The sequence below is a fragment of the Thermobia domestica genome, chromosome 11 (assembly GCF_964235325.1).
Source record: "Thermobia domestica chromosome 11, izTheDome1.hap1.1, whole genome shotgun sequence".
NCBI lineage: Eukaryota > Metazoa > Arthropoda > Insecta > Zygentoma > Lepismatidae > Thermobia > Thermobia domestica.
Window position 1 is genome coordinate 226187200 of NC_137464.1, and position 25235 is coordinate 226212434.

At 37.4% G+C, this 25235-nt stretch overlaps 1 protein-coding gene across 2 annotated transcripts in view; it reads left to right on the forward strand.

The window, feature by feature from the left end:
* Positions 1-12653: 12653 nt before the first annotated feature.
* The window catches only part of LOC145664777 (uncharacterized), a 30897-nt gene continuing 18315 nt past the window's right edge, over positions 12654-25235 (forward strand). Inside the window, exons 1-3 of one of the 2 annotated variants that reach the window (XM_081731732.1) lie at positions 12654-12810; positions 15426-15609; positions 24521-24743. In XM_081731732.1, the coding sequence (XP_081587858.1) occupies positions 12750-12810; positions 15426-15609; positions 24521-24743 (468 nt within the window). In that variant the 5' untranslated portion in view covers positions 12654-12749. The other variant, XM_081731733.1, reaches the window with a different exon arrangement.

Here is a 25235-nt window from a genome sequence, read left to right on the forward strand (position 1 = left end):
GTAAACAGAATGAATGACTATTGGGTATCGGACGCTAACCTGGCGTTAGAGAGCACTGAAAGGTCAAGTGGTAAATAGACCCTTCATTTTCTCCACAATAACACAAACGTGAGGAACACTGCTGCTGTTTATATTGTTGAATGAGAGTCTGAGTAGTATGAAGACGAAGGCGAGATTACAAAAAATGATGTTTTCTTGTCCAATTATGAGGGGTCTCCCATTTTCTCGTGGTGGCAATCGGTTCTATTTGCCAGTAATAAATCCCTGGTCCTGATCGTTATTGTTGTTGGTAGGTTCGCCATTCGGTTTGCTGTTTCTGTAGCAGCATATCGGAGAAAGAAGATGCTGGAAGCCGGAGATCAATCGGTGTGCCATGTTGGTTTGCATATATGCTCAGCATATCACTGACTTCGATCCCGGGAATGTCGCAGTGTGATGGCGTATGAATTAACGTAACCACTTGATGATTGTTGTTTAATATTCGAAGCTGTTGACGAATATTGATGTGTAACCATGTATTGGCAGATGTCCATGGGGTTCTACATATTCTTTTAACGCACTAATGCTATCACTACAAATGCCTACGATAGGTAGTTTCCATTGTAGGGCGACTTTCAATGCCGTGCGAATTGCCCAGGTTTCTGCTTAATAAATTGATGTATTCGGTGGAATTGTGTGAGTTTCTGCATACTTAAATGCTGGTAAATAAATTCCTGCTCCAAAAACAGATCCATGTTCAGTATGCTGTTTAGAAGCTTCCCTGTAAATTAAAATGGTATTTGAGTGATGAGATTAAATGTAGTGTTCCCAGAGATGGCGCACTATCTGAGGCTGATTGGAGCGAAGACGTTTGAAACAGACCAAAGGTTGCTCTTGTGTAGGAGAATGTAGAAGAGTTACATATTGTGCAGTATAACATGGTAGTTTTGATTGAGCCAGTTTTGAATACTAACGAATGCTCGATAAATCCAAGGTAGCTGTTTATAATATGAGAGTCGGGTATGGAGGTTGCTATTGTATAGGAATTGTAATTTCGATAATAATAGGGAGGAAGTGCAGCATATGCGTTGAAGGAGGAATTTTTTAGCCACAAAATATGTTTTCACTGGGAAAGGAATTATTCCAGCTTCTTCTAAAAGTGCTGAGGAAGGTGCCGTCTTTGGTTGTCGGAATATAATTCGCTGTGTTGTGGCTTGAAGACGGATGTGTTGTTCGCTGATCCGTTTGGGTAGTGGAGAGAGTAATATTCCTCCATCATGAAGTTTTGCATCCACACATTGAGTACTGACCTGTTGCAGGAAGGGTATACCTCTTCCCCCACCCCTTGTGGCTGATACAGGACAGCAACTTGAAATAAGGTTGAGCTTTAAGTGCTATTGTTTTGAGATGATGCTTCCAATTTAGTTTAGAATCGAGATGAAAACCAAGATATTGTAAAGTGGGTGTAACTGGTAAAGGGATGTTATTTACCGTGAGATGGATTGGAGGTTGAAAACGTTTTCGGGTGAAGAGAGTGCAAAAACGGGTGAAGAGAGTGTAGTTGAAAACGTTTTCGCCCAGTTGACTGACATGCCGTTTTCAGAGGTCCAGGAATGAAGTTCTAGGAGAGCGTCGTGCAAAATGCGTAGCCCTACTACTATGTTAGAAGTTATAACGTATAACAACATGTCATCACAGTATTGTTGAATACGAACCAGTTTTCTAAGTCGTTGATGAAGAGAGAGTGTGTATATGTTAAATAGAGTTGGACAGAGACTAGAGCCTTGAGGAATTCCCAAGGATGTTGAACGGTAAGAAGAATATCTGTAATGGTATTTGATGTAGAGGTGACGCTGTACCAACCAATTATGAGTATTGCGGAGAAAAGGAGTAGGAAGTTGGAGTTGTGCCATATCAGTGATGAGGCGATCGAGAATGATGGAGTAATGTGCATGTTCCAGATCCAGTTTAACAGCAATCAAATACTGACGATGTTGAAATGTGTTCCATATATGGAGAAGAAGAGCAGCAACCGAGTCCAAAAATGACATACCATTTCGGAAACAGGGAAGATTGAAAAATATTCCAAGTGCCAGTTCAATTTAGAGAGGATGATCTTCTCAAAAAAATTCACTACGCATGAAATAAGTGTAATCGGACGATAGCTCTGAGCCAACCCGATAGGATTGTGTGGTTTTAAGTATAGGGACTACCACTAAGCCTTTCTTTGAAGGTGGAAAGTGTCCTGTTCTCCATATCTGAGAGTAGATTTGAAGAAATATGGATCGACCATATGGAGATAGGTCGTACAAGTGTTGATATTTAATCTGATCTCTCCCAAGAGCTGTGGATCGCCGAGCACTTATCATCAAGGTCAGTTCTTGGATGGTGATATTCTTGTAGGTTGGTGAAACACACTCCGGATCGAGAAGAGGTTGGATGATTCGTCTGTCATTCAGTGGTTCAGGAGGCGTGAGAAGGCGATGAAATTCGTCAATTCAAGGCGGCAGACTTTCAGTTTGTAATGCTCGTGGAGGAGACCCTGTAATTTGGTTCCGTATAAATTTCCAGATAGAAGACGAAGTAGCCTGTGGGTGGAGCATGACACAAAATTGTTGCCAGTGTTGTTTGAGACATTGCTGGATGTATCGTTTATACATCGCCTGGGACTGGCGATAAAGTACATATGTTTGTTGACTTTTCTGTTTAAAAAACGCCCTTTGCTTCTGTTTACTATCATTGAGGAGTTGCTGGCAACGCCTGTTCCACCAAGGAAAATGGGAACGGGATGCTTGAATTCGAGTCTGGCCAGGAATTTGAAAAGGAGAGGTGGAGGCTTCTGAGGATGCTGCTTCTATAATATGTATGAAATAAGAGGTATTAGTGGGAGTGTCTTGTGAAGAAAAATACCGGAAAAGTTCGTCGGTCGCACTCTGGTATGTTGTACGATTGTATGATCGAGGAATGCGAGAAGCGTTTGGGTCAGATGACGAGAGGTAAGTCTTGGGCGTTCTCGGAAAAGTAACTGTTTAAGTGTAGTTATGATAGGAAAATGATCGCTGATACACTGCAACCATGGTTTGCATACAGAGCAGAACTGAGGATGGTGATGTCAGGCGCACTGGGATAACCATTGAGGTTTGGGAGGCGAGTAGCAGTCCCATCATTTGCAATGAGGTGAGTTGTATGGTCCATTGCAGCGAGAAGGTTCCGGGCAGCTTCGTTGGTGTAACGATTGCCCCATTTTACACTTTTACAGTTCGGATCTCCCCCCAATAACACAGGGACCTTGGATTGAAGTGAATAATTGTTGCCAGTAATTCGTTGTAGGAGGGCTGTCTGGTGGGGCGTAGATGTTGATAAAAGTGAGTCCAGCACTTCGAGAACTTGTATTTTTGTTGAACCGGTTGGTGAAAGTGTTGAGATGACACGAGCCGGTAAAGAGGTGCGGATACCCAAGGCGTTCCCATCGTAGCGGTCATACCAAGGACGGTGATAAACTCGGTATCCAGGAATTCTTAAGTTGTCTTCAAGAAGAGTCCAGGTTTCTTGTAGCAGTATGATAGCCGGAGTAAAGAAGCGGCATAGTTGCGATGAAAACACCTCCTTGCCACGAAAATGTTGGATATTTCACTGAAGTATTTTTATCTGCTGCAACTGAGTCATTCTTGTATATGTTCCAGAAAGCGAATAATTCGTAGTAGTAGCGCCTGTAAATCTAATGCGGTGAGTGGCTGGGTGTCAGACTGAAGTTTGGGAGTTAACTGATGCAATTCCTGTAGTAGTTCCTGTTTCTTGACATGACTAGTATCAAGTTCTTTGTTCCAGACTGTCTTAGAAGAGCCGGTATACAAGTTATCTCCTCTGAACGTGCGAGTCCGTCTAACCGGAGAGGATCCTGGAGAACCCATTAATGCACGTTCTTCTGAGGAAGAGTAATTAGTCGAGGTTGGAATAAACGAAGGTTTCTGTGGAGCCGATTGAATAGAATCATGTCCAGTTAAGCGTCGTCGTTTTGGAGGTATAACGTGGGGATGTTCATCGTGAATCTCTATTTCTTTACGAGATGGAGGTCGTTGGGGTTTGGGAGAGAAAGAAAGCTTGTTCACTTTTGTGGAAGAGGAAGTAATAGGATGGCGCTCGGGCGTGAGCTGCTGAGGTAGTGCAAGGAGTAGGGAGTAGAAATTAGAGGTAGGTACAGCCGAGTAACTATTAGGAGATGAGCGCTGCAAAGGAGGCAATCGTTTTTGCGCTTCTTTATAAGATAATTTTTCGAATACCATGAGTTGATTAATTCGCTCATGTCGTTTCCGGACCGAGCAGGTGTGTTCAGTGGCTGCGTGAGGTCCGTGACAATTGATGCAGCGAAGTGGCTTGATGCAATTGTCAGTATCATGTGAATCTCCGCATTTAGCAAATATTGATTGTTTGGAGCGGCACCCAGCTTTTCGGTGTCCCAGGCGGAAACAACCTCCTGGTACTGTTTGACTGAGAGGATATACGTTGCTATTCGGAATTTCGCATAGTAGAGCGTGCATTCCTCTGGCAAATTTTGAGAGGCGAAAGTAAGTACCACTGTGGTGGTGGGGCTGAACTCATTATTTTGCCGGCAATGAATGCGGTGGATATGCGTTATTTCTGCCCTACTTTTTAGATCTGTTTTGAGTTCGGCATCCGTTATGTCTGTATCCACCCCTGTGATCAATGGAATGGGTGGCGTAGGTTGGAATGTATGCTTTGCATCCGTTTTCTCGTAGAATTGGGTTAGTCAGAAAGTCATTAGCTTGCTTTCCGGTATAAAAAGCACTTTAATAAGATTTCGTCCCGTAGGTTGAAAAGATTTAATTCCTGGAACCTTATTGTGAAATAGTAGTCTACCAAGACTGAATGGGTGTTTTCGCCCAATATTTGGATTGGTATTACAAGGATCAGGTGTCACATGCACCACGAAATCAGGAAAATGATGGTCGTGGTAAAGATTCACCGGTGGTATAGTTTCAATGGTAACCTCTGGCGCTATAGGGATTGCAGAATCAGCAAATGTATTGTCTATGGGAGGGTCCGTGACCATGTAATGTGCAGGAGAAGGGTCTCCTCCCGATTCTTCAGCCATGATTAACACTTCCCTACATCATGTAAAGCGTAATATGAAATATATGAATCACTGTCACAAGTAAAACAAATTAAGGAAACACGTCATTTAATAGCACTCAACACTTCACTCGCGATTATGTAATCACTCAAGTACACAGTGCCACGCGTGAAACCGAACTAGTATTATTTCCTCCAAAGCATGTGTTATACGCAATGCTGCCAGATCCAAATATCAAAAAGTAGCAAGGTTGTGCTCTAAAAGAAGCGTATTTGAACTATTTGTAGCCCAAACATAAAAATGAATTTTGCAGTTATACACTTTCACTAATCACATACATCGAGTTACTAGAAACACCTGCAATTGGAAATACTTCAGATGTCTTTGTTGACAACAGCCAGGCGGCGAAGACAGTTTTAGACTTGACGGTGGTGTGTAACGGCGAACTACATACTACATTAGAAGCAGTAGAACTGGAGTGTGCAATAGACTGGGTAGACGGTGGTACTATATAATGGACAACCTTTCAGATTTTCAAGGAGACGTGATTGCTTAAGTCGGTTTTGTAGGTTCGTAAATACACTTACAACGTTTGTAGTATGATTCCTCACTTCTTTAATTCATTACTAAACTTTATCTGGGACAGTGGCGGCTAATGTTAGTGTTGCAGCGTTGCGCAACGACCAAAGTGAAATAAAATGAAATCTTTGTTTTACGTCCCACGATTATGCCGGTTAGGCTAAAGGAGACGGTGATGATGAGAGATGAGTGAAAAGGTGGAATGAAGAAAGTGGGAGGAAACGGGAGAACCCCGAGAAAACCCACGAGCACGGTGTTTGTCCACCACAAAGTCCACGCGGCGCGAGCTGGGATCGAACCAGGGACCCCAAGCACCGGAGGTGAACGCTCTACCACTGAGCCACCGCGCCCCCAACGACCAAAGTATTTCAAGAAAAAAAATATTATTAGCAATAGTAGTAAAGAACAGAAAAAATACTTTCTAATACTCGCATATATAATTTAAATAACATATTTTTTACTTCTGTAACTGTCCGTTCCGTTAATCCATTTTAAAAGGCGAAAAATAATCAGTCACAGAGTCTCTAATTTACATTGTGTTGCAGCGAGCATGCAACGACCAGATTCCTTCAGCGCGGGAATTGGGGCAAATGTTAAGTCTCCTTTCCCCTATCTCAGAAGTTAAAGGGACTGGTCGTTGCAGTGCTTCTGCAACACAGCACGGTTTCCAGTGAACGAGAAGCTTTTCGCGCTAAATAAGATTTCTAAATTTTATTTCGCTAGCAGTTAACAAATGGAATTTGTTTTTTTTTTTTTGCATTCATATTTTTATATTACGGTACTAATACTGAAGCAAATCAATATAATGACAATTAAAAAAAGTGATAGCAGAATTACAAAATAAAAAAGAAAATATATAGTAGAGTAGAAATCAAATGAAAGTAGATCCGCATTTACAAGTTAATTCTTAGCTTATATAGATATTGAAAAATTCTTCTACAGTAATTTGTGAACCAAATATTACTAAGTCAATATGCAGAATCCCCCCCCCCCTCTGTGGATAGTATTTAAGTATATACATATTTCTTTTATAAAATAAGTATATTTTATACTCTTGATAGAACTGTATGGTTGGGAACGCCACATTGAATTTGGGGCTAGTTAGCAATGTTCAGAGGCGTAGCCACGAGGGGGGTCCACCGGGTCCGGACCTCCCCAAAATTTCGAAACTCGACTATCGTTTGTAGACTTTCTTAACGAACTATACTTGTTTAACAGAGAAATGATTGATGTAAGCTAAATATTTTATTTTACGCCTCATCATGTACTCTTTCTTTTCTTATAGAAATAATCGTTCTATCATTTTTTCTAAAAATATAGGTGACAATAATTAAGAATTACTTATCTTTTCGGGTACAGTAAAAGACAGGTTCGTTATTACGTAGACGTATTGGACCTTCCTCAAATACATTGGACCCCTCCCAGCTAACATGCTGTTCCTATATCTGGCGGGTTTCAAGGTTGCTTTCCAGAACGTTGATAAACATTGTTTCGCCTCATGTGGAAGTATATTTTCATCGTGCATTGCGTAACAACCAAGACGGATGATTTGGAATGTAGTTCGTTTTTCTTTTACGCACAAGTGTGTGTGTGTGTGTATGTGTGTTGATATATGAATAGAGTTGTTAACTCTGTAAAATAAAAAGAACCGACACTTCCTCAAAATTCTCCGTGATAGGTCTCAGCGTGAAGTATCTCTGTTCGGACCTATCCATGGAAAGGAAATGTACTATCGTGAACCAAAGTGCATTAACACATATATTCTGTATGTCCTTAGAACATTCACTAATAACCTTAGTAGATACATTGTGCTATACATGAGAAACTGAAATTGATCAATCGGCATTGATCAATTTATTGTATTTACCAGTAACTACCATTCCTTTAAAATTATCGAAACAGATGAACAAAAGTATAATAATCTTTACGTGACAATTTTGGATTTGGAAAATGAAATTCACTCTTTAAACATATAGTCTCTACTTCAACTATAGAAAATTGCTTTAAGAAGTCCTTTTCCACTCTTAATAAATGTATAAAATTCCTTGAAAGTAAATTTATATGAAATGTATAAAATTCCTGATACAGTCCCTGTCATCTCTCTAAAATTTTCTAAACAGGTGAACAAAATATATTAATCGTTGATACATGGTGAAAGGTAACAGTTTTGAGTTTACAGAATGACAGCTACTTTTCAATATCTATACTTCGAACTAGATACAAATTTTAAAAAACGGTTATAAAGGGGCTGGTGAGAAGTTTGTACCCGTCGCCGTCTTTAATCAAAATAACATCAATTTTTCCGGCCAGGCCTATGAAAAGCCGGTCAGTTTACAGCCCTATGTATGAATATGTGACATTTGCAATTCATATACTAGTATCCCTTTTGTATCAGCTGTTTTGGTTATTAGTTATTAGACTTAATTTTATTGTGTGTGCTTTAATTCTGAACATAACCTACAAATTCTGAATGAATTGCATATCATGACTTCTGTAAATACCTTACAAAAAAAATCCCAGCTTTCAACTGAGGAAAAAGTTAGAATTAAGGCTTAGACAAAACAAGCAAAGTGCAACTCAGGAGAGTGTTCGAAAAAAAAAAAAACGGTTTAAGTTTACAGGACGCCTTATGGCAGTAATGTTGTATGCACTAGGTACATTTCCACAATTTATTTGAAATTTTCCTAGATAAATTGTGAATAAAGAGTGTTCAATGTACATTTTTTATAACATTAATCTCTGCTACGAACTCTCTTCAGTCTACACTGAAGAGAAATTCGGATCACTGTCAGGGACTGAGTTTGCTAGAATGAATTGTTCACAAAAATCTAGAAAAAATATTTAGTGAATCTACAAAGCTTCTGCAATTAATATTAACTGTACCTATGGCGTCAGTAAAACAAGAAAAGTTCTTTTTCACATCAAAAAGAATTGACACTTTCAAGAAATTGAATGTCCCAAGAAAGGTTATCAGCATTGGTTATGCTTTCCATCGAAAAAGACCTGACAATAAGAATACTAAAGTTCAACCAGCATGTATTAGGTAGATTTGTTCCAAACAAAGAGAGAAGAGTGAACTTACTAATTAAATAAGGCGATTAATCGGATTAAATGTTCTGCATTTTTTTTATTTTTAAAACAGATTTTTATTTAATTTAACATGTCACATAGCATTTGCATTTAAATTTATGCTGATTAGTCAATGAGTCCACTTTATATTTTCTGTCTCCGATCGTTCGTACTGCAACACCCGAAACCACAAACAACCGGCCGCCACTGATCTGGGAACCGAGAATTTTGGAAGTTTTTATTGTAGTTCCACTTCCTCATTATGCTATATGGATAATACAGCAACACAATTAATTTTGCGATGTTCATGTATTTACACAGCTCCGTAAATTGAGACATCAACACGGTCAGTGATACTGCAACAAAACAAACTCAACGAAAGTCTAGTGTTATCAAATCTGTGGCCTTATCAGAGCCGCTCTGCTGCCTGATTAGTGACGTTCTAAAGAGTTGGACTAACGTGTGTTCCTTGCAGTAATCAAGTGTTAGTACGACGCAAATCATACTTCAAAACGACTCTGTATAAGGCCCCGGGATATTAAAAAGTACTATCGTACTAGTTTTCACTATTGTTCGTTGTGAATATTCAGCAAACACAAATTTTATTGTAATATATAAAACTAATAATTTTGATTTCATAAATGGAAATAAGAAAGTAGCGTATTCTTAAAAGTTATAAGCTTCAGATAATTAAAAGTAGCGTGTCACCCAATTTGAAATTTTGGTAGCGAGTGCACTTAAAAAGACGCCCAATCCGCTACTAGTAGCCCATTCCGCGAACACTGGCTGTCGGTAACACTTCATTCTTTCTTTTTATCAGTATGGTCATTCAATAAAAATATTTCGTACTAATCTATGCAGATAAAAAGCACTAGGTCTGGGGAAAAAGTACTAAAAATTTTATCTTCTCCAGTTGCACCCTCTTTGTGATTTTACGATATTAATATCTTATTACAATGTTTCCAGCAGCTCCCCTCCCCTGTAGGTGGGGAAGTGACCCCCACATTCTTGAAAGTATCCCTACTTTAAATTTTTACAGTCAAAATTCTAAACAAACCGTGCAAACCACTTACACCTTTCTCAAGTTTGACTTTATATCCCAAACTAAAAATCCTGGCATATGCCGCGATCCATAAAGAAGCACTTGGTACATCTCCCACTTCCCGATCCCTATGAATTATCATGGGAGAAACAAGTGACCACTGCTAGAATTCCTTCTCGTTGGAGTTGTAGGAGACGACCGGACGGCACCTATATGTCTAGGATTGCCATATGTCCGTATTTTGTACGGACTGTTTGTATTTTTCGGTCCATATCGTACAAAGCGTGAAATAGGAAAATTTCCGTATTTGACAGGCTGGTAACCAGCCCAAAAATGTAGGGGAGCCGGTAGAAGTTAGGGGGCCCGATCCAAACATATTATAGTTCATCACTAGAGACACGATTGTTTTGGTGACACACGAAAACGCGAAATGTATCAGTTTTGTATGAAAATGTGTACCTAAAATATATTTTTTCACTATTTGTTAAACCATATAACGCTCGCGATTAAACGCGAAATTCTGTCGAATTGGCGAAATTTGCAACAAGTCTCGCTTTTCCACGAAATTTACGCAAAAGTGACAATTTTTCGACGGTTGTACGATTTATTCATTACCATTATTTGGCAATTGCTAGCAGCGTGGTGAAAATTCCCATTTTTGAGAAAGTAGATCACCATAATTTTTGAAATTTTACATGCAGTTACAAAATGAGATCCAAACGGTATCTATTGATGAAGTGGATAATGTGAAAAGAGTGTTGCAGGGTATGTTAGATGCAGGGGGAAAAGTGGATCTGAAAAAGTAGGGGACGAATGATGACACGTCGTCCCCCGTGCCTATCTTTGCCCATTGTATTTTAGGAAGTGGAAGTACGCCATAGATATTTTGTGGAAGTGGAGGAGCGACGTCCTCCAGCGACTTCCTCACTTTCACCCCTCGTTAGATCAGCATTCAGAAATCGCTGGAAAGTGTCTCCAACTAATGTACATATCAGTTTCGAATGTTGATGTGGAGAGGGCTCTCTCTTCTTACAATGACATACTTACGAAAAAAAAAGAACAAATTTAACACCAGAAAACACTGAAACAATGCTTAAGTGATATTTGCATAAAGAAACTGTGAACACTGAAGTTATTTTTTTTTAAAATTAATGTTTTCTGTATGTGTTTATTTTTTTTCTTTAAATGATACTTTTATTCAATGACGATGCTTAGTGTTATTTTTAAAAAAAACCTCAAATATTGTTTAATATCGTCATGCATAAGCTCATGTTATGATGATTGATGAGTGGAAATTAAGGTGAAACAACATGCAATTAATTGTAGTTTCCAGGGAAAATGTTCTTAGATTGAATTTTTATTCACCGATTTTATCCTGCTTTACGCATATTTTTATAACGAAATTACGAATTCTTATTTACCACAAAATCGTGTCTCTATAGTCATTGCAAGCCTACCGCGAAAAGTTTAGGGGGTCGGTAAAAATTTAGGGAGGCCTGCTCCCTAGATCCTCCTTGGACATGGACCTGATTTGACAGCTTTGAGAGTTTCCCGAAAATTTCTGAGTCAGGAATCACTAACATTTCGGGCGAAAATAATTGTGTTTTATCATATAACTTATATTTAAGTTACTATTAATAGAGTAGATTATTTTTTAAAAGTGTCTCATTTTTCCATTCCAGGGTTCTTTTGGTTGGATTGAATATAGGTAATTTAATGGCGTGATTTATTACATTTGTGTTAATAAAAAAAGATAATAAAACATGTTAGTTTCCAATAACATTTTAGGTATTACAGTAAACAATTGTGGGATGACCTAAAAAAGGCGATTTTTAAGTAAGAAATTTCAAAATATTTGTTCTGAGTTTGGACACCGTATCGTGATTTTAAAGCTTGTCTGTATTTTGGATCAAAAAAATTATGGCAACCCTACATATGTCCGACTTCTGTTCTTGTAAATACAAATGTTAAAAAGAAAGTTCAGAGAAATTTTCGTACATTGTTAGATTTACATGAGATTTCTTTTACTCTTTTTTTTTTTCTTTCAGTCACCTCCCTTACGGGAGATTTATAAAGGAAGTCCCAGCCATTAGGGCCTTGTGGACTATGTCACTATATTTGTTTTAATTATAATTTTTTTCAAATAAGTAAATGTACTAAAATGGCACTAGCCAAGATGGCCGAATTTGTCTGTTTTAAATAAAATTGTTTATCACACTATTAATGTAATAATACAGAAGGATAAGCGGCGCATGAACATATTGAAAATGCATATAATATATTAAAATTGTAACAAATAATAAAATTGTCCAAAGCAATGAATTGTAAAGAGTTAAAATTGAATAAAAAATCAGAGCAAAGCTCTCCAATACATAGTGTTTACAGCGCCATCCCCTCCTTTACTCTCCCAAATGTATTTATGATTAAAAAAAAAAAGAGAAGGAGAAAAATACTATTAGATTTGTTACTAAACGTACTAGAACACTAAAATATTATAAAGGGTACTAGATCTAGTACGAATGTACTGTTGGTAGTCACACTGCTTTTTCTTTCAAATATAACAGCAATACTATTTTGCAACTGATTGTATTTCCTGTCATAATTTGAAAATAATGATCACTAACCAGAATCTTAAAACAGTGCATTTTTTCTTTACAGTTCTCATACGAATAATCATGCACACATTCACTTTTGATTAAAAAAAAAAAAAAGTGTTTTCAGAAAATATATAATATTAAGACTTGTAATAAGAATCACTCTCAACTTAAAGCAGCACTGAAGCATTAGTCTGGAGTCATATTGGGCCTAATGGAGAATCGTTTTGAAGTACGGTTAGCGTAATACTAAGGAATGACTACTGCAGGAAACATATGTTAGTTGCACTCTTTAGTATTAATCTAATCACATTAGAGAAGGACCCTGCATAAGGCTAATCATATCTTAAATGGTTTAGTGTTGATTATTGGAGAATTAAGAAGAAGAAGAAAAATGGAAGGCAAGAAAAGTGACATAGTTAAGGACAGGCAAAATTCAAGGAAACGCAATAAAGGTAGGGTCTAACGAACGAAAGCAAATACAGTCCTTTAATAGCCGATGTTTCGAATACATGAACTCGATATTGAGAAATTTACGGGACAAATTCTCATACAGATACTTGAGGGTCAGTGGCGGCTCATGAGGGAAGTCAGGTAGTGCAAAGATGCATGTTTTTTTTTTTTTTATCTCGTTCAGGTTAAATTCAAGCATGCCATTCCGGCTGCTTGATGAAAAGTGTGGTCAATGTTCCGTTAAGGGGGTTCAGTATCTTTGACACCACTTCTTCTATTGATTTTCGTTTGATTACATAATATAACGTTGTATTAGGTTAGCTTAAGAAGGCCCAGTGTAGTTTTGGACCCCCTTAACGGAACATGGACCAAAAGTGTTAATTCTTTCGCAGATTCCCTTCTTATTGTCCTCCAAAATATTTACGCTGGGCGACACAACAATATCTCACTAAGCATAGATTAAATTCAGCGGGACCACCAGAAGTAATACCGGTACAAAGTTTGTACACTCTGCAGAAATATTCCGCTGGTGGCTTATAGTATCTAATACAGTCATCTTTCATCTGTACTCACACACTGTAACCGTAGTAGGGCACATGTAATAATTTTACACTAATAAACCAACATTTGTAAAATAAAGTACAGCCTTATTACTTATTCTTTAATTTTGCCGCCCGCTAAAATTTGTTCCTTATAAACATGTCTAGTACTTAATTTTACCTGTAAATTTTCCAAGCCTGGCTAGTACCTTTTAAGCTATGGTAAAATTCATGCAAATTTACATTACCCGTCAAATTAGAAAAAGAGATTTGTCTCACTTATTAGAAAAAAGAAATGTATTCCCTAAGACATTCTCTACCCTTATTGCCTTAGCGTTTGCCCAAATAGTTCCGTACAGATTGATGATATGCGTGCAAACTGATGTAACCTCTTATAATTACACACGTCTGGATGGATGCCATAAAAGCTATTGTGCAAAATCATTAATTAACCTGTGATAGGTGCGTACTAAAAATCACGATGGTATCTAATCGAGGCAAGTTCATAGCATGAGGGCCCGCCTGGGAATGCATCCATTGTGAAGGCGCGTCGGCGACGGAGGGTGTGCACATACACAGATAGTAAGATCGTGTGCAGATCTTTATATCGCATCGTATATAGGATAGAACACTTGTGATGGTTTCACACTACTAACTCTATAGTTGTAAACATGGAATACCTGTTTCCTACACTGTACAGAAACACTCAGCCACGAAATAAGTATGTTACACAGTCGTCTTTAAAACACACTTCCTAGTTTTAACTGTAGTATAGCACTTATAATGGTCTGATACTTGTAAACATAAAATACTGCTTCTTTTTTAACGTTGTGGAGAAATAATCCGCCAATGGAAATTAATGTTTTAGTTCACTTTCATATGTCTCACTCATTTTAACCGTAAAATTGTAATTTTTATGACTCTGTATTTTTTATCTGCGCCGTTAAAACTAAATTCTGTCGCTATGAGCTAAGAAAGCTTATCTTATATACTATTACATGTATACTGTTTTCTGAAGGTGTATGATACGTTTTAGGTACATGCTAATAATATTTCATTAAAGTAGCATAAAATATTGTGCTTCACTTTTTGTGCTATAAAAGATTCTCAAAGAAATTTTGGACGATTGTTTTCCTGGCCAGAATCAATTGCGTAAGCATTGATAATATGCGCGTACCATTGTGTAAAGTAGTTTGGTATGTGCAAACAAATTCAAAGACAAAATTACATAGCAGTTTTTACAGATAAAGAATTCATAACTTAATCACAATTGTGTTTTAAAATATCCAAAGTTTTCTTTCACTGTCCTTTGTAAGTTAGTTTGAAGAGTAATGAACTTAAAAGTACAATCACGGACGAAATTCTAATAAATTAGATTAACGTAGTCCGTGACAGAAAGTAGGAATGCTTTCAAAATTTTAGCTGGAAACCTAATTCAGGCCCGTATCCACGGGGAGTCTGGGAGAGGCGGCCACGTAAAATTTTCACGATAGGCTTGCAAATGAACTATAATATAGTGATAAACTCAGCCCCCGTAACTTCTACCGGGCTCCCCTACATTTTTGGGCTGGCTACTGGCCTGACCCAATCGGATAAACACATAGGGGCAAATGGATTTCGCAGAAGTAGGAATATAAAGTAAAAGCTGAATCTAGTTGGCTAAGGACAGGAATGAGTGAAAAACTTTTATGGGTGCAGCAGTCAAGCTTCAAACGGCATTGAATAATAATAATAATAATAATATAGCAATAAGGATGGAGAATGTCTTCGGGAATACATTTCTTTTTTCTAAAAAGAGAGATAAATTTCTTTTTCTAATATGACGGGTAATGTAAATTTGCATGAGTTTTACCATAGTTTAAAGGATACTATTCAAATTTGAAAAATTTACAGGTAAAATTAAGTTCTTTGGAAAGACATGTTTCTAAGGAGCAAGTTTTAGGAGTCAGCAGAATTAAAGAGTTATTATTATTGTTATTATTATTATTATTATTATTATTATTATTTAGTTTAGATATGCATCCGTCGTATAAATTTGTAATTATGTTTTAATGTTATCTTTTTTTTTTTTTTTTTAGTTTTTACAGGTCCAAAACATAGCAAAATGGAAAAGGCGCTGGAGTACTTGAAGAATCGTGAGATTAAGTTGACGATGAAGAAAGATCGTTTAAAAGAAGATATTGCCCAGTTGGAGAAACTGCTGCGAGATTCTGATTTTGAAAATACTTTTAAAACGCCTGCCCACTTAATCCCATCATTAAGGTAAAGTTCTAATTACTTAAGAAAAATATTGCCAAGTGCTACAATGAGAATCATATTTAACTATAGAAGAAAGAACTCACCGTATGCATCCATTAACTGAAATATTTTTAGCAGATGGTTTCAGAGGCTCTTTGCTTCCTTCCTCAGTGCTGTAAAAAGAGACGCTGTTAGATGTATTACATTCTGAGTAGAAACGTGGCGAGAAAATGCAAAGGGAAGGTGATCATTCCTACTACGGTGGAAAAATATCACGATTTTTTTAAACAATAATTTTTGTTGATTATTTTGATTTAAATAGATTTTTTAAAATTTAAATCAAATTTTTCTCCTCGTATAATACAAGTCGCAGACAAGAAAAAACATTAGGAATTAGTATTAAATGTTAATTATACCATTTAAGTGAAAGTATTGGGGTGAATTTTAAGTTAATCCTCAATCATTAACCTATTTCAATCTCAATGTTCCTTAAGCATTAAGAAAAAAAGTACGGCAACGTTTATCAACATGACACTTGGAATAGTTAACGATTTAAAAACCCTATGTTACAAAGAGAAGAAAGCAGGATTCCCCTTTTACCCATTCAAAACGTGATTTTTTCCTAATTATCCTCTACATGAAACACTCCTTTTCATACTGCTCTGTACATACGTTTGAGCCTCGTTGTATTATGATTATTATCTTCCATAATCGAAATAACAGAAGAAAAACTTGATTTCATTTATCTTCACTTTAAGTTAAGTTATTTCGGAATTTGGTTTAAATCAATGATTTTTATTTAAAAAAAAAATCAAGTGATTTAAATCAGTCCACCTTTTTTTTTTCTTTCTTCCAACTTTCTGTGCGTTGTATGAAACGTACATCATAAACTCAAATCATTTGTCAGAGGGCGTTTGAAGATTTTTATCGAAAGTATTTCAGTTAACCGATGCATAAGGTGAGTTATTTCTTTTGTTACCCAATTATTTATTTCATAGGTATTGTGTATCAGTAGAGAGAGAAGAATGGTAGAATGACAAGAAAACTAATTCCCAGCATTCGAACCCAGGTCGCCTGGTAGCCAGATGATCTCTTTACCAATTAAACTCCAGCGATATGGCTAGTTTGTGTGTGTGAGAGAAAGTAGGTTAGTTTCTTCCTTCATGTAATTGTTTTGAGTTGGACGTCCCACTATTATGCGCCGAGGATAAACGGTAGACGGTGAAGGTGGAATGAAGAAAATGGAAAGAAACGGGAGAAAACCCACGCATCTGGTGTTTGTCCATGCCCACTTGGCACGAGCTGGGATCGAACTAGGGATTTCACGCACCGGAGCTGAGCGCTATATCAGTAAGCCACCGCGGCTTCCAATAATGTAATTGTGCTGTCTTCTACCTATTGCAGTATAGAATCGCTAATCTATATTATAAAATTGAAAGCGACTATGTTTGTGATTCTTAATCTGTTGAACAGCCCGACCGATCTCGATCAAATTTTTGTGGTAGATGCGGGTTTTTTGCCTGGGAGTGTTTTTTAGCTATTCACTTTGACGGTAGAACTTACGGAGGGGACAGGAAGGGGAGATAGAAAAAATAAATAAAACTGAACAACTGTTTGATCCACCAGACCGATCTCCATCAAATTTTCAACATAGATGAGGTTCGAGACTGGGATACACTTTATCATTTCACTTTGACGGAACAACGTAGGGTTAAAAAAGGAGGGGGATATATATATATATAAAAGTCAATATAAATAAAAATAGGTTTGTGAATTAATAACTCGTGTATCACCCGACCGATCTTGGCCAAATTTTCCACATAGATGAGGTTCGCACCTGGGGTGGCTTTTATCGTATCATTTGACGGTAGAACTTCGGGGAGGGGAGCGGAGGGGAGATACGTAAAACCTAATAACTCTTGAACAACCCGACCAATCTCAATCAAATTTTCAACATACATGAGATTGAAGACTGAAAAGGTTTTAATATTTTCTCTTTGACGGTAGAACCTAGGGCCGGATGAGGGGAGGGAAATATATCTAAAAATAAATAAAGCTTAATAACTTGAAACACCCAACCGGTCTCGATTAAATTTTCATCATAGATGATGTTCATGCCTGGGAGATTTTTATCATTTTACTTTGACGGCAACTTAGGGGAGGGAGGAAGACGTAAGTAAAAAAAAAAAAAGTAAAAATGAAAGTGACTCTCTTTGTGACTCAGTTACTCTTGAACCAACCGACCGGTCTCAATCAAATTTTCCACATAGATGAGGTTCGGTCCTGGGATGGATTTGTCACATCACTTTGATGGTAGAACTTAGGGGAGGGGAGGGGGAGATATATAAAAATAAATAAAACTTAACTCTTGAACCACATGACCGATCTCGATCAAGTTTTCGGCATAGATGAGGTTCGGGCCTGTGATGGGTTTTATTATTTTACTTTGACGGTGCAACGTAAGGAAGGGGGAGGAGGGAGATATATATACAGTGTGGTACAAAAGTAGGTATAGAGTACCTTACTGATCAGCTCATTGCCTTTTATATCATTTCTTATTGTTATCCTTCAGGTAGTTTCTTTATTATTTGTTCTTAATGTGTTTTTACTCGGAAGAGCTGAAGCAAATAAACCCATAAACTAGAATGTTATACTTGATCTATGTAGGGGTGTATACCTACTTTTGGGCCATCCTGTATCTAAAAAATAAAAATGAAAGTAACTGTCTTTCTGACTTCATCACTCTTTAACCACCTGACCGATCTCGATGACATTTTCATAATAGATGAGGTTCAGAACTGAGATGGTTTTGTCATATCACTTTGACGGTGCAACTTAGGGGTGGAAGGAGGGGGAGGAACATTTACAAATGATCGAAAATGACCGATATTAGTGTCGAATCTATAGTTTTCGAGGTTGCTGAGATGCACAGTGACACTTCTGATGCTGATTTAATCCAAATTCAGCACCGCAACTTGGGGGAGGGGAGGAAGGAGATCAGGGTTTGCCCAAGTGGGCCCAGCCCGAAAAAAACCCACCGGGTTTTTTCGGGTTGGACCCACCTGAAAAAAACCACCTTAAAACCCACCTGGGTTTTTGAGCTTTTTGTTAATATATTATTGATACAACCAAGGTGATCACATTGAAAGTGATTTTTATCAGATTTTGGACTTTCCTTGGGCGAATTGAATGCTTTCTCGTTAAGGTATACAACATTCAACATAAGACCTTTATAAAGTTCTTAATGCACTGAATGAATAAAAAAGCCTTACCTTAGCTTGAGATAATTAAGTAACAAATTAATGTATGGATTATGCTTATAGCCTGTTTGAAGGGAAAAAATGCAGTTTTATATTTTAGAAAATACTTTCCGTGAATAGTGTGCTTGCCAACTCGGCGACGCCTAGGGACGTTGTCCCTCATACGTTTGACGCGTTTAAAGCCATAGATGCCGGTACTACCAGTAAACATGTAGTGCATTAGTAAAACTATTAGTATTATTACCTCTGATGGTAACACAAGTACTCTTCAGTAAAATTTAGTTTTCCAACAACAGTAGTTTAGTGCAGTTATTTGTAGGTACTCTTCAAATAAGCATTCTGTAGAATCAACACCAACAAAAGCGTAAAAATTCGTCAAATTTAAGAAACTCGATGCTCAGAGTTCCGAACTACGTACCGCTTACTATTTCAAATGCTGAATTCGAACTTTCGTACTAGTGGAAGTTTCGATGTACAGTAAAGGGATGAGGAAAAAAAAACACGTCCCGAAAGAAGTTTTCGGGAAATTCCCCCAATTGAACGCACAAAGCATCGGAACTGAATAATTCAACAATAAAACTATTTCATTTAAGACATTCTGAAACATCCTAACTATATATAAAACTACATGAGCTGACATAAATTATTGAGCACTTCCTGTAGGGCCACAATAATTAAATTTGGCATGATTATAGCATTCCAGGACTAACCGACAGGAAAGTAGCCAAAAGTGAATATTTTTAATTTTTTTAGGGGTCTGAAGGGTGATGAAGAAATTCCCTTGTTATTTAAATGGGCCTTTTTTGGACCTATAATCTCATGTTTTAGGTACTTGGAATAAAAATTTGAAATTCGGTATGCTTGTACGTTTTCTTAGCAGTATCTAAGTAAATCAGTAAAAATTTTTAAAAAATCCAACTTTAGAGTGGTTTTATAGGGAACTGAAAAAACTTTCCCATGTTATTTATATGAAACACCTTTTATACCCCCAAATTATTGAGCACTTCCTGTAGGGCTACAATGGTTAAATTTGACATCATTGTAGCTTTTCGGGACAAACCCACAGGAAAATTGCCAAAAGTAAATATTTTTAATTTTTAGAGGGGGTCTAAAGATTGGATGAATTTCCCCATGTTATTTAAATGGGCTTTTTTAAAACTTATAATCTCATGTTTTAGGTACTTAGAATTGGAATAAAATCTTCAAATTCGGTATGCTTGTACGTTTTCGTAAGCGTTACCTAAGTGAAACATCAGAAATAAAAATTTCCAACCGTAGAGTGGTTTTATGGGGAACTGAAAAATCTTTCCCATGTTATTTGTATGGGACGTCTTCTACACCCCAAAATGTTTAGGCCCTTCCGGCATGATTAGAATGATGAAATTTGGCATGATTATACAATTCCAGGACTAACCGAAAGGAAAATAGCCAAAAGTGAATATTTTTAATATTTTTAGGGATCTAAAGGGTGATGAAGAAATTCCCTTGTTATTTAAATGGGCGTTTTCTTGGGATACAAAATCTTATCTTTTAAATAGTTGAAATGATAGAATTGTGGGTTCAAGAGATGCGAGGCCGTAGGCCGAGCAAAGACAGTGTGTGTGTGTGTGGGGTGGGGGCGATGCCCCCGGGTGGTCAGATTCAGGAAATATGAAGAGCAAGTTCACGAAATTCACTGTTGATGCAAAGTGCGATAGATAAGAAATGCGAGGCCGTAGGCCGAGCAAACTCGGAGGACTGGGGGGAAGAGCCCCCAGCTGGCCAAAAGCTAGTTTATTTTATAAAATATGAATTATATCTTTGTTAATGATCTTAAATTAATTTTCTGAAAAGATCCCTCTTGCAACAAGTGCTCGGGAAATTCCCGTAATTTAACGCACAAGGTATCGAAAGTGAACTTCAACAATAAAAACCATTTATTTTACGCTGTTAAATTAATATATTTGGTCTTCATATTTGGCAAACGTCACTGACGCTTCTGGGATGATACAATCTGCATTTGTTCGTTCGTCTGCTTGTGCCACACATACTACAGGGAATCACTTCCTGTCTTTTAAGTGTAAATTTTCAGAGTACAAGCACGAGACACACTAAATTTCCTGCATAGATTTTGGCGGCATACCAACGTAAAATTTCAAAATGGTGACAATTTTTTTTTAAAAAAATAGCAGGTATGCACGCTACAAAGCGCAATTTTCGGTCTTTTAAGTCTAAATTTTTAGAGTAGAAGCACGAGATACTCTAAATAAGCTGTATATATTTAGGCGATGATCCAACGTAAAATTTCAAAATGGCGGCCATTTTTTCAAAACAGCAGTGAATAGAAAATTGTTGCAAGTTGTGACAATGATAATCTTGAAATATAAATCACATTTTAACACTTTTACCCCAAAGACATTGAAATATTTTGATAAAACCCAATTAAACCCGAAAAAACCCAATAAAACCCGAAAATACCCGAAAAACCCATATGGGCCCAGGTGGGTTGGGCTTTTTCAGAAAAACCCGGGTTTTTTCAAACCCTGAAGGAGATACATATATAGAAATGATTGAAAATAACCAATATCGGTGTAGAATCCATGGTTTTCGGGGTCGCTGAGATGGACAGTGATGCTTTCGATCCCGTTTACATTCAAATTCGGCTCCGCAGCTTGGGGAGGGAAGAAGGAAGTACATTAAACATAAAAAATGACCCATATTAATGTCGAATACATAGTTTTCGGGGTCGCTGATTTGAACGGTGACACTTCTAATGCCGTGCCCCACAACATGGAGGAGGGAGAGGGGGAATATATACAGTGTGTTAATGAGCTAAACTGAGAAACTGTAAGAGGTAATTCCTCACATCAAAATAAGAGAAAAAGTTCAAATTCATATTTACCTATAGCTAAAAGTGTATAGTTTCAGAGCTATGGCTGTCCAAAATCGCGAAAAAGCTAAATTTCAATAGGCCCTATTTCGAATTCCAGAAAATGTAAATGGTGGTTCTTATCAGCGTAAAGGAAGCCATGTGTACTCAACCCAAAAATAAGGTATAAACGGTATTCCCTACAGGTTATAATTCTCAGATATATATTTTCAATAGAGTTTTCAGATATACCATAATTTCAAGAAGGGTCCAAAGTAGGGATGAGGTATACGTTGACAACAATGGACTCCAATTCTTCGGAGGAAAGGCGGAAGTGTTAGGAACAGGCAGCTCCATGTTTCTTTGTGTTCGGAATAACGTGTGATGATATGTATTTCGTCACGGTATATTTCACGTTTTCTTTACTTATAAGCGTGAAAGAAACCATCGCACCATGCTTTTTCCCGAATACGAGAGACCGTGCTGCTGACGATCCTTATCACTTCCGACATCACGCCAAAGGATTCCGTGTTTCCTGCTATCAAGGCTTATCGCGTGCCTGCTTTGGACCAATCATAATGTCAGAGCATATCTCAAAATTCGGTTGATGGCATGTCTGGGAATTTCACTCTGCAGGGAATAATCTGTACACCCATTGAACACGAATGAAATATGCATTTTTGGATTGCGTATGCGTGACTTGTTTTACGCTGGTAAGGACAATCACCCACACTCTCTCGAATTAGAAATAGGACCTCTCGAAATTTGGCTTTTTCGCGATTTTGACAGCCCTAGCTCTGAAACTATGTACTTTTCGCCATAGGTCCATATGAACTTTTTCTCTTATTTTCATGTGAGGAATCAGCTCTTAAAGTTTGTTGGTATAGTTCGTTAATACCCTGTATATAAAAATGGTCGAAAATGACCAATATTAGTGTCTAATCCACAGTTTTTGGGGTCGCTGAGGTGAACAGTTACACTCTTCCGATCCTGTTTAAAACCAAATTCAGCCCCGCAGCTTGAGGGGTATATATATATATATATATTTATATATAGGGTGTTTCAAACAAACACGGACAACGTTTGGAATGTGATTCCTGACACTAAGATAAGACAAAAGGTATAGACCAACTTGGGTGCACAAATGCTTCCTTTCGGAGTTATGGGCTGCCAAAAACATGAAAAAATGAACTTTAAAGGTCCATAGCTCCAAAACTATAGGACCTACCATAGTCGGGTCAAGACTTTACTTAGGAATTAATATGCGTGCTATCCAAAAATATATGTTTCAGAATCCTAAGTACTCACGCAACAATTTTTATAGAGGGAGTTTGGCTACGGGCATCTAGTTTGAAGTACTATAGTATCTACCAGGTCCGGGTCTTCTGATGACAGATACGTAATTTAGAATGCATATCCGCAATCTAGATAATACTTAAAACGACCTTTCCCTTTATAGAATAAAGAAAGGTTCTTTTCTGTCCGTAATCAGGATTTATAGAGATCGGATGTGGAAGTTTTCAGATTAGATACTTGTTTTAAACATGAAATTAGCGAACTTAACGTATTTGCGTGAATATAGGCCGCACCTAAACTTTTGACACGAGATTATAGAAAAAGTGAATCTCAAATATAGGCTGCACTACTAAATTTACGATAAAGTTGTGTGTTGCAGCTTTAGATGCGTGTCTCAGTCATCCATTCAAACCTAATGTAAGACAATTCTATAGAAATTACATCATGAACAAAGCAACTTCGACGCCAGGAGGCAGTTTGCAACTTGCATCTGTGTCAGCAGTGCACTGTTGGATTTTGGCTGCTTAGCGTCAATATTGGAAGAACTTGTCATGAAAAGTTTCAAAATAATTGGAATTTCCAATAATCTTGATGGAACTAAGAATGACTTCTTTGTGATAGTGACACTGAGCAGCGTTCTGGATCGTCTAGCGAGGGTGAAGAGTCAAACGTTGGTGATGCTGAGATGATGGGAAGCGATTGTGCTTGATTTGGGTGGGTACAAACAAGCGGACGCAGTTTTGCTAAACAAAGTTGTTTTTCTGTTTTCAAGAACAGGTTCTGTGTATATATAAATATACCGTATATATATTGTATATACTGTATAACAAAGATACGTATTCCTGTTAATGAAAGTAGTAATTTTTGCGAACAAGGTAAGTTTTTGTGCTATTTTCTTAAGTCTTTGATGATTTACAAAAGTAACTGTAGTAACTTATAATGATATTAATTTCAACCCAGAAGATATGTGTACATATCATTTTGAAATTGACGATTTATTATCTGAGATGAAAAATCTCGCTTATGGGCTGCAAACTGATTTTTCAAGCCAAAATGTAAGGAAAAGGTGCGGGCTATGTTCGCGCAAATACGGTATGTAGTTCGGATTCCACGTTAAGCTGTAGGTCCATATGTTATATAGCCTTGGTGCTGAATGGGGCACTAAACTGCAATTAACAAACCCATGAGATAAGCAATCTAGTATCTTCGTATACTATTTCATCTTTTTCCTTAAACATAAGGTATGTTTCGGGGTGATTACTTAAAGGTACGATAGTCTGGTTTAGGATATCTGATAAATAATGTCGCGTCAATTCAGTAATAGGCGTGCATTGGCTCTTGGCATTTGAATGAGGATTTATACAAATAAAGTGAAACTCCTTTTACGAGGAATTGAGATAACTCATATGCCACTTACCATTGTTTGTGAGGTCTATCATCGTTATTGCTAATAAATGATTTAAGCACTAGCACTATGTTGAATGCCCAATGTGATGTAGAATGATATCTGAATATCTTATTTTTTTTTTAGTGAAATTCCTACAGAAGATGTGCCGTTGGAAGAAAACATAGAAATCTTAAAGAGGAAGATACAGTCGTCCCAAGAAATCAATGGCATTAAATTTACCACTTGCGGGAAGGATATCGTGTCTACAGAGGAAGAGATGAAGAATGGAGTTTGCGTGGAGCATTACAAGGCGTCAGGAAAAATTGGCTCGTTAGATTTCGATATTAAATTCAAAATAATTACAAAGGTCAGTATATTAACTCTATTTTTCTTTATGAAAGACACTTAAATGAGGTTGCGAAGATGTCTTGAAAATATTTTGGGAGATAATTGTTATAATAAGTGGCCCCGCATAGCGTAGTCGCTAACACTCTCGTCTTTGGTGCGAGCTACCCTGGGTTCGATTTCCATTGCGGATATTCGGTCGAAAAAGTATAAAAGCTTTTTCCGGCCAGCCATCCTGAGTGAGATTTTTCCTGGATTTTCTTCATTCACACCAGGGAAATGTCGGAATGGTACCTAACATGTAGGTCCCAGGCCGCTTCCTTCTTTCCCTTTCCTCGGATAGAGTGATCGCCTAGAGACGTCATTCTTCATAAGTTACTGGCTAACGTGGCCATAGATGCCGAAAGCCCAGAAATCTAATTTATAATTCTTACAATAAAGGAAAGGGGAAAAAAAAAGTTGTAGCAAACTGGTACAGAAGTTTCGTTTAAAATCTAGAAGCAATTCTAACTGT